Consider the following 10,922-nt stretch of genomic DNA (forward strand, 5'->3'; position numbering starts at 1 on the left):
CACTGGGAGTAAACACTTCGTGGCTGTGGTCTCTCTTTTCTGCCTGTATTATCCAGGAACCTCAAACGTTGTAGTGATTAAGAACACAGGTCTGGGGTGAGAGTTAGGTTCAGTTTTTTTCTTTACCTGAATGACCTTGAACAAGTTGTTACCTTCTCTGAGCCCCAGTTTTCTCAACTACTGAATTATGCCTAATAACAACCAAAAGGATAAATATGCAGAATGCTTAGGACTGTGTCGGGCACACAGCAGATGGCCCTGACTACATTTAGGAGCAGTGAGCCGCCGCCTGGAAGGCCTTGTGGATGACACTTGCCAACTGCCACTTTAGGGGAGAGGGTAAAAAGCTTCCCAGTGACAAAGGCTTATTTGGGGGTTCTTTTTTGGGTTTTGGTCTTTGAAAAAGTGAGATCCGTTCTTCACCGGGCAATGGTCATTTAGAGAGTGGGTGTGGGTGACGGGTGAGCAACTCTTGGTCATGTGCTGTTATTGTTACTTGTCTGCCCTTTACTCTTACAGGCATGTGTCCTCCAAACTCCTTGACTGGGCCATTTTGCATCCTTCACCCTCATAACTATACACAAGGTGTATCTACTAACTCACTCTCCTGTGCTCGTTCTACAGTCCACATCCAGATTATTCCACCAGACAGTCCCAGCACCTCCTCCTGGCTAGCCCTGGAGATGATTAAGGAGTATAATTCCTGAATCAATTAGAATCTTACCTGCACGGTCTGCCGGTCAGGAATACCACTGTACACAGAAATCTGGGGCCCGGCGGGGCGGCCGCTTCCACCGCTGCTGCTGCTGGCCCCGCTGGTACTGCTGGGAGCACAGGCACTGCTAGATGTGTGCGGGGCCGGCAGCTCATTCTCCATGGCCTGCAGTGTGGCGCAGTCAGGGTGTTCGGATGGCAGAAGGGCAGGCAAATGCTAGGAGGGAAGAGGCGGAAATGAACTGTTTGACAGACACTTTTTAGAGAATGCTCACACCGTTGGTCTTGAGTATCTGTGGGTTTCACATCCATGGATTCAACCAACCATGGATCAAAAATATTCAAAAAACAGTGTCTGTACAGAACATGTACTTTTTTCTTGTCATTATTCCCTAACCAATACAGTGTAACAACTATTTGCATATTGTTTACATTGTATGAGGTATTGTAAGTAATCCAGAGATAGTGTAAAGTATATAGGAGGATGTGGGTCAGTTATATGCAAATATTATGCCACTTTGTATCAGGGACTTGAGCTTCCATGGATTTTGACATCCAAGGGGGTTCCTGGAACCAGTTCTCCATGGATACCAAGTGACGACTGTACAGTATATACATCAGCTTTGAGCTTTCCAAACAGCCTGTGCTGGTGCCACTTGGGAACTGAGGTCTCTGCTTTTTGAGACTGGAGTCTCGCTCTGTCACTCAGGCTGGAGTGCAGTGGCATGATCTTCGCTCACTGCAATCTCTGTCTCCCGGGTTCACGCGATTCTTATGCCTCAGCCTCCTGAGTAGCTGGGATTACAGGCGCCTGCCACCACGCCTAGCTAATTTTTTGTATTTTTAATAGAGACAGGGTTTTGCCATGTCAGCCAGGCTGGTCTTGAACTCTTGACTTCGAGTGATCCGCCTGCCTCGGCCTCCCAACATGCTGGGATTACAGGTGTGAGCCACTTTGGGAGGCTGAGATGAGTGGATTGCCTGAGCTCAGGAGTTTGAGATCAGCCTGGGCAACACAGTGAAATCCTATCTCTACTAAAATACAAAAAATTAGCTGGGCGTGGTGGCATGTGCCTATAGTCCCAGCTACTCGGGAAGCTGAGGCAGGCAGGAGAATCGCTTGAACCCGGGAGGCAGAGGTTGCAGTGAGCCATTGTACCCCAGCCTGGTTGACAGAGCAAAATTCCATCTCAAAAAAAAAAAAAAAAAAAAAAAATCTACAGAGAATAGAATAAGAGAAAGAGGCAAATCAGAAGGCAATAAAATAAACTGAGGTTTAGTTTAGTTTTCAAAGCTGGAAGAGCTCAAGTGTGTTTGAGGTCTCCATCTTCATTAAGTATGTACTTACCGAGTACCCTCTGGATCTAATGCTCAGCAGGGAAACATATTGAGCAATTTGGTTAAAATTTCAGGTTTTGGAATCAGAAAGACTTGGTTTTGGCCTGGCTTTGCCACTTTCTAGCTGGCAAATCCTGGCATGTCACACTTGCCTGACCTGTTTCTTAATCTATTATATGTGATAGGATATGGGCTGTTGTGAACATAAAGAAAAGTGATGATATACGCCAACCATATCCTGCACGCTCTGTAAGCACTGGCTCTTGTGGCCTGGTTCTCACTGCCTGGATCCAATAGATCGGGCATCTCCTGAGGCGGAATTGGCAGAGGCTTCTAGAACCTTCTATCCCAGTCAGCAAGGAGGGCCAGAAATTCTTTCAGGGCCCATCCTATGGTCTGAATACAGAACTGGAAATTGCATCTTCCCTTAAGGCTATGTGCTTGTCAGTGGAGAGGGACTGGGAAAGAAGGAAAGGCTGATGGGAGAGGCACACTCAGATCTGAGTTTAAGGTCCTCTTTTTTTTTTTTTTTTTTTTTTTTCTTTTTCCATGCTCTAAAAATCCTCATTTCTGTGTATTGGCTGTTCCTTCTACCCATTCCTTCCTACATGTAAACATAAAATTCGTCACCCCATCACAGACATTCAATCATCTCCTTGTGGAGTATACCCATTTACTAGGTGAAGAAAATACAATTTTTTACACTGATGAGAGCATGATTAGCGCAAAGAGCCAAAGTAATCATTAATGTCCTGTTGCTGTCTCCCCAGTACTGCTCAGTTTGGGGGTTATCATTTCTCAGGCTGCCTTCTTCAGACTGGTTGAATTTCACTGTGGGCTGAAAAAAGTGTGGGTAAAGGCTAAAAGACAGGACTGTTAGGAGTCTGGAAACCCAAGCCCCTCCCAGGTGGCAGGCAGCAAGCTGTTTATGATTTCCAAGGCAGTGTAGCAGCCTGCAAGCTGCACTCTTGACCTGACTCTTTAAGCAGTGATTTTTCCTTATGTTTTTCTGTCTGCTTTTACTGCCACAGGGCAAGGTGCTTGTCCATGAATTAATTCCCTTTGTCCTGAGCTGCACTCAGTGCTGGGCTTTATTATGGCTACTGACGCACTAAGGATGCTTATGATGATGATGATGATGATGATGATGATGATGATGATGATGCAGAAATCAATGAAGCAGCAACGTCAACAAGTACTTCCTATGCCCTGGCGCTGTCAGAATCCACTTTATCTTATGTTCTAGGGAGGGAAAATTAGGCTGCGTAAAGTGATAGGAGGTATAATTCCCGATCTCAGAGAAAGTGAAAAACTCATTGTAAAGATGATTCAATTGAAATTTTAAGGATCATCAAGCAACAAATCAGTAAATGATAGTTCCCTTCAAACACAGACTACCCCATAGAATCCCAGCATCTTCTCTTAGTTCAAAGACTCACCTACCTTTCCCGAAATCTTGGCCAGAATTGGGTTTCGTTTCTTGCTTTTCGTTCCACACTAGAAAACCTCAACTGAAGTACTTATAAATATAAAAAATAAAATGGGAAAATAGGGCAGCAACCACAGTAAATTAAGATGGTAGAATAATCTACATCCTGGATGATCAAGTCTCAGTTCTATTTCTGTGAGCGTAGTTAATGGTACTGAATTACACACTTTAAAAAATCTAGTCATATTCTGACCTTCCCTCCTTTATCCTTTACATGAGTGATTGAGAGAGAGAGAGAGCAATCAAGAGACTGAGAAAGCACACTTCAAAGGCAGCCACAGCTATCAAACGCATGAGCTAGAACAGAGAGTGCGTATAGTCTGTTCCTTCTACCCATTCCTTCCTACATGTAAAAATAATATTTGTTTGTCACCCTACCACAGACGTTCAGTCTTCTGCCTGTATAGGCTGTTCCTTCTATCCATTTAATAGGAGAAGAAAATACCATTTCGCATTAATGAGAGCATGATAGTGCAAAGAGCCAAAGTAATCATTAATATCCTGTTGCTGTCTCCTTAATAAACTGCTCAGGGGGTTAACATTTCTATTTATTTTTTCCTTTAGCAGCAGCTAGGACAGATACTGTGGAGGGTGTACACTCAAATCTTGTTAAGAAATAAGACAAAATTCTAACAGGAGCATGGCATTCCTTTACAGAAAAACTGCATAGGCCAGGCCAGCCACTGCTCCTCATGCAGGAGAAAGAGACTTACAGCAGCAACCTGGGCACATGGGCACAGCGCCCTTCTCACACTCTTGCTGCCTGTCTCCTCCTTCTGTAGCCAAGCAAGCCTTTCCTTTCTTCTGTCTCCTGTTCTAGGTTTGCCTTTCTGCCCACTGTCTGCCCACCCTGCCCCCACTGCTACCACTGCCCCCAAACCCATGTCTTTTCTGTGTCAGTAGTTTTCAGTTCCCCAGTCCCTGGTTTTCCCACTCTTTCCCTGCCCTCTCTCACACCTATGCTCATCCTCCCTTTGACCACTGATTTCTCAGAGCTTCTCTTGGGGGTGGGGGGGGGTGGCGCATCCTCCGTGTGCTCACCCTCCTTCACTGTGCCTTGGCTCTCAAATATGAGCATGTCCTCCCCCTCACTCTTGCTCCCACTCTTGCCCTCTTGCCCCACTGTGATTTATCCAGACTGGTACCTCGGTTTCCCTCTAATGAGCTCTCTCCCCCACTCTTGACTTTCTTGCTGTTTCCCAGGTCGCCCGCTCTTGACTGGTCTCCCTCTGCCTCTGGCTCCCTGTAGCTCTGCCAGTACCCGCATCCTGTCTGCACATGCTCCAGTTCTCTCTCCTGTCACTTGTGGTCTGCCCCTCTCTGGGCATCTGCCCTCCCAGGCCTGATTAGCAGGTCTGTCTCTTTAAGTCTCATACACACTCTCTCTTACTCCCTGGATAGCACATGCTCACATTCCTTTCTGTCCTGGCTTGCACCCTCTGTTCTAGCTCATGCTTTTGATAGCTGTGGCTGTCTTTCAAGTGTGCTCTCTCACTCTCTTGATTGCTTTCTCTCTCACTCATGCAAAGGATAGAGGAGGGAAGGTCAGAATATGGCTAGATTTTAAGTGTGCAAATCAGTACTATTAACTGCTCTCACACTGTTATGTAGCAATCACCGCCATCGATTCCCAGAACTTTCTCATGACCCAAAACAGAAACTTTGTGATCATGAAGCAGTAACTCCAGTCCCCCTTGTCCCCCCGCCTACCCCCTAACCTCTAATCTACTTTCAGTCTCTATGAATTTGCCTGTCTAGATAGCTCACATAAGTGGAAGCATACAATATTTGTCCTTTTATGTCTGGCTTGTCTCACTTAGCATAATGTTTTCAAAGTTCATTCATGCTGTAGCACGTATTAGAATTTCCCTTCTATAGCTGAGTAATATTTTTCATTGCGTACCTATAAACATACTACATTTTGTTTGTCCATTCATCTGTTGATGAACACCTGGGTTGTTTCCACCTTTTGGCTATTGCGAATAACGTTGCAATGCAATGAACATGGCATGTTAAGCCCTTGGCATATAAGCCATATATGCCAAGGACTGCTTGAGTCCTTGCTTCTATTCTGTTGGGTATAAGCTAGCAGTGAAATTGCTGGGTCATATGTTATTCCGTGTTTGGGCATGTGGATATCCATTTGTCCCTGTACCATGTGTTGAATTACCTCTGTTCTTGGGCCCACCCAGTGTCCCCACTCCCCAAGCTGCTCCATGTGCTATGTGAAACCCTCCATGATCTGACCCTTTTGGCCTTCCTGGCCTCATTTTCCACAATTCACTCTCTAGTCTCAGCATTGTGACTAAGGTGCCCGGGTCATTTGGAATTTGGGCATCTTGCTTCTTCCTACCTCTGTGGTTTTTACTGCTGTGGTTTCACTTATGCTATTCCCGTCCCCTGAAATGCCTTCCTTCAATTTTTCATGTAGCCAACTCCTTAGATCTTCAAAACAACTTGAGTCTGTCCTGTGAAATATGCACTGAATACAACCCTGCCAACTCTTCTCCTCTTGCTTCCTTCAAATTAGGTTCCAATGTCTTCCTTTAAGCCATCCAGCTGGAGGGCTGCTCCTAAGGCACTCTGTGCCCGCCTCTCTCCTAGCACTTACAACGTAGACTGACAAGAAAGTGATTCGCTTGGAAGTGGTATCATATCATATTTTCCCATAATACCTTGTGCTTCATTCCATAGATGTTTGTTGAATAAAATTGCTTGAAATGTACCATACTCCATCCTACTCCTCATCTGAAAGCTTAATCTCCACCTCATCCACAAATTTCTCACCCACTAGTTTAAAACATCAACCACCTGTGATTTCATTTCAGTACCTTCCATCAATGGTGTCTATACTAATAACAGTGATATTTATTGAGCACTTACTACTTGCCAAGCACTGTTGTAGATGCTATGACCTTCCCTATGGGGTAGGTAGGACTATCCCAATTTTGTCAATGAGAAATATATCTAAGCAATTTGTGTGAGGTCATCACAGAACTGGGATTTAAAAGCCAGAGCACGTCCCATGAAGTTTGCTGCAACTTCACCTTGAACCATTATTTCAACAACACTGGGCCAAGTCCATGTCAAAGGATTCTAGATTTTCAGTTGAAAACGAACTGAGATCACTGAATTTAATCCCTAATTGTTAATTAATGTCGATTTATACTTACAAAATGTCCTCTCTACGTAATCTCTATGTAAAGGATAATATGCATGTGTACCTATCAACCAGTGTGAGAAATGGAACATTACCATCATCTCCCTTGTGTTTCCTATGCAAGAACGGAGGCCCAGTGTCGGGGAAGTAAGTGACTTGGGGATGTGGCTCCCTTGATTCTCACCCAGTGCCAAGGAAGGCACCTTAGGAAACCTCCTGACTGCATGGTGGTGGGGCTTATCAACGAGAGAGGCGAAGTTTGCCCTGCAGAGAAGCCAGTAGCTAGGGTCCAGCCATATGTCACTTCATTATTGGTCTCTTAGTAGAAGGGAACTTGAATTAGAAGGAAACATAATTAGGAAGTGTGGACCCACATAACAGTTTTCAAACTTTTTCTCTCACAGTTCCCTTTTTTGAACCAATGCTTTCACATCTCCCCACTCCCACCTTCCTTCCGCCCAAAGCTCTGGCTGCTGGGGAGTTGCGGAGGCATTTTGGAGTCGCAGTGAGGGCTCCTAAGGTATCTGTGGACTCTCCTTACATCCTTCTGGTGACCCACATGAAAAAGTCTGAATCCTTAAACTTTCACAGTATGCAGGCTTTTAGCATTTTACCCACCCCTTTTCAATTTCCCTTTAATTCCTACTCATTCCTCCCTTCTCTTCCTTCTAACTAGTTTCTTATTTCTTCCCCAAGGCCACCCATCCCTGCCGACTCCCATATAAATCACAGCCAAATTTCATTAATGGCTAACATCCAGAACTAGAAGTCTGTTTTTCTCTGGATTCCCACTCACTGTGTGGTTTTTGTATGAGCCCCGACTCTGAAGGGCTGTGATTCCTATTTCAGTCACTTCTCCGCTCCTAACCGCAAGGGGCCACTTTGAATGATGTGCTGACTATAACTGGCTTGGATAGTGATCTTATTACACACAGGGCCTGAGACTAGCAGCTGGAGAAATGCTGATGGTTCTGCCCTCCCAGGAGCCACCAAGTCTAGTAAACACTAAGCCTTTGTCCCCAGTGTCAGGGAAATCCATTTGCTGTGGATTACAGCTGTGACAGGGGTTCTGGGAAAGCAGAGGGGAAGGATACTGAAAACCACTCTCCAACTCTAGCCTAAAGCCCTGGGGTAAGTAAGGCAGGGTGAGGTTTTTCCTAATGGAATCAGAGCTGGGCAGGAAATGAGAAGTCTAGTCAGCCCATCATGGCTGCTGGTACTGTCACACGGTGGCTTGGTCTGGCGAGTATGAAGAGATGAGTGAACATATTCCTTTGCTGTGGCTCTGCGTCTCGTCTCTGGTTGCTTCTCTGCCAGAGGCATAAGGCAGTAAGAACAGATGATCCAGACTCCCCCATCCTGGGGGGTCCTGCAGGAGGCCTCCTTACACCTCCCAGCTGCTGTGTGAACATAAGTGTCCTGATTTGTTCCAGTTTGAAGCCAATGACTCACTGGGAGCAGTCCAAATGAATGCAGCTCAAACAGCCTCAAAAGGTCCCTCCCTCTCCCCTGTCCTCCGCATGTTGCCATCTTTAGCGTCTCTAGCAACCAAAGTAAGCAAATGAAGGCCAACAAAGACAGAAATGAAGGATGAGAAATTAAAGCTGACCATACAGTCCTAGGAATCCAAATAGAATGATTTCACTGTGAAGCAAAACACTATACATTTAAACGAATAAACTCTTTCCGAAACCTTACTATTTTCTTCCTAATTTATAAAAGGTAAGTTATATAAAGTATTTCTATTACAAGCTGGTGCTGGTTAGTTGAAGAATATGAGGAGGAAAAAGAAAGATTTGCTGTCTTTTGGAAGGGAGGTACAGTGAAAGCCACAATGTACAGATGCTTAGTGCTTGTGGACAAGGGATGGATGAGCTTGTCTAGACTCGGGCAGCTCTGGTCTCACTGCTCTGCGGCAAGGCAATATATATTTTGTGTCTTCTGTGGGCCCCTAATCAATATAAGCAGTGGCCTTATAAAAGAACGCCACATGAGACACAGGCACACATGGGTAGAAGCCAGTCATGTGAAGATGAAGGCAGAGATTGGCACTATGCTGCCACCAGCCAAAGAACACCTGCAGCCATCAGAAGCGAGGAAGAGGCAAGGAAGGACGGGGGAGCATGGCCCTGCTGACACCTGGATTTCATACTTCCAGCCTCCAGAATGGTGACCACAATACACTTGTGTTGTTTTAAGCCACCCAGTTTATGGTACTTTGTTAAGGCGGCCTTAGGGAACGATTATGTTGCCTAATACTCAACCTGACCAGCCTAAAAAGGTCAAATGAAACTAATGGTAAAAAGGGTGCAAAGGCATTAAAAACAGCCTTGTTAATATAACGGCTTTGCATGCTCCAATGCAAGGCTTCTCAAAAATGTGGTCCCCTGGCAACTCTCCAAAAATGCAAATTTTCAGGTACACTTTAGACCTACGGAATCAGAAATTCTGGGAATGGGGCTCAGCAGTCTGTGTTTTCACAGCCTTCTGGGAGATTCTGATGCCTATAAAGTATGAGAGCCACTGCTCTAACGGGCCCCACTACCAACTCATTAGAGATTTGAAAGGGTAGTCACATTGATGCCATAAGATGGTCATAATGAAGCTCTGCAAAAAGGGGCTAGAAGTTGGGATGGGAAGAGTTACCAAACATAGTTCTTCCCTGCTGAAACCTCAAAATACCTCCATGTGGAAAGAAGAGAATGCTGGCAGCACTCAGTTTAGGGATCTTCCTGTTTCTCTCCAGCTTCATTGCCTACCACGTGCCCCCACAAAGCTGATTCCAGAATTAGTCACACACTGTCTCATGCCTTGCCCAGACCTTTTCCTCTGCCTAGGCTGCTCCCCAGACCCCTCGCTCCCCATCTCCCTGGCCAAAGCGCATTCACCCCTTGCAGTTCAGCTATAATGTCTGCTCCTCTTAGTGACTTCCCTTCTGTACCCCCGCCTGGATTTGGTGCCTTTTTCTGAAATTTAACAGCATAGCAGGACTGCTGATTTTACTCACTAGGTGGCGATTCCATTATTTTTAGATTCTAATGCCTAACATGGTGCTGGGCCAGCAACAGTAAGATTTTATTAAATGAGGAATGAATAAAGCTTGAAGCTCTTTGGGAAGCTCTTCACCTCCTGAGGAACCCGAGGTTAAGATACTGAACCACACTGGAAATACCATGTTATCTGAGAAGGGACCTTTGAAGCTATTAGCAGCCATTAGCACCTTTACTCAAATTTGTGGGTCCAGATGGCTACTGTTAATAGGGCCCAGGAGATGTAAATTTTGATTTGGGAATGGAATGAGAGGGGAAAATGAAAGATGAGTGGTGTTGAAGTGATGGATGTGGAACTGCGGTCACTGCAAAGAGCAGATGTAGGAGGTCCCGGCCAGAGGCTGGGACTAGACTCAGCCACACGTTGACTGGGTGGGAGCTAGGCAGCAGCATTACGTGGAGATGGTAATACCTTACCCCTACCTTACCCCTACCTACCTCCCAGAGCTTCTGGAAAATGAAACAACACAGGTGTGAGAAAGCATTCCAGAAACAAAAATCACACAAAGGCAGAGTATCATGAGAGGGTTTAGAAAAGGGGAGAGAAGTTCTACTCTATAAAAATGAGCAAACATTGCCAGGGCAGGGTACACATATAGGAATGCAACCCTGGCCAAATTGCTTAACCTCTCTGTACCTCATTTGCCTCTTTTGTAAAATGCACAGGAGTGCAGACTTCCTTGGTTTTAAGTAATAGGTAAAACAATGCATTTAAAACATCCAACACAGCCGAAGTATGGATTACAAAGAGAGTATGTTAAGGTAGGATAGAAATGACTTTTTTTCCCTCAGAGAAAAAAGATATTTTAATTTCCTTCAATAAACTCAAAGTTAGAAAAATTCTGTGTCTAGTAACAGAGTAATTTTTTTTTGAATGGAGTCTTGCTCTGTTGTCCAGGCTAAAGGACAGTGGTATGATCTCAGCTTACTGCAACCTCTGTTTTCTAGGTTCAAGTGATTCTTCTGCCTCAGCCTCCTGAGAGGCTGGGGTTACACACCTGCACCACCACCGCTGGCTAATTTTTATATTTTTAGTAGAGACGGGGCTTACTACGTTGGCCAGGCTGGTTTTGAATTCCTGGCCTCTGGTGATCTGCCCACCTCCGCCTCCCAGAGTGCTTGGATTACAGGTGTGAGCCACTGTGCCCAGCCCAGAGTAAATTTTTTAATG

At 45.2% G+C, this 10,922-nt stretch overlaps 1 protein-coding gene across 9 annotated transcripts in view; it reads right to left on the minus strand.

The window, feature by feature from the left end:
* Positions 1-10,922, minus strand: part of PHC2 (polyhomeotic homolog 2) — a 103,712-nt gene that overhangs the window by 49,536 nt on the left and 43,254 nt on the right. For all 9 annotated transcript variants that reach the window (XM_039473665.2, XM_074380474.1, XM_039473664.2 and 6 more), the window contains one exon: positions 725-931. In XM_039473665.2, coding sequence (XP_039329599.2) covers positions 725-877 — 153 coding nt within the window. In that variant the 5' untranslated portion in view covers positions 878-931. The remainder of the gene's footprint in view (positions 1-724; positions 932-10,922) is intronic.

This window comes from Saimiri boliviensis, chromosome 11 (genome assembly GCF_048565385.1).
Source record: "Saimiri boliviensis isolate mSaiBol1 chromosome 11, mSaiBol1.pri, whole genome shotgun sequence".
Classification (NCBI taxonomy): domain Eukaryota; kingdom Metazoa; phylum Chordata; class Mammalia; order Primates; family Cebidae; genus Saimiri; species Saimiri boliviensis.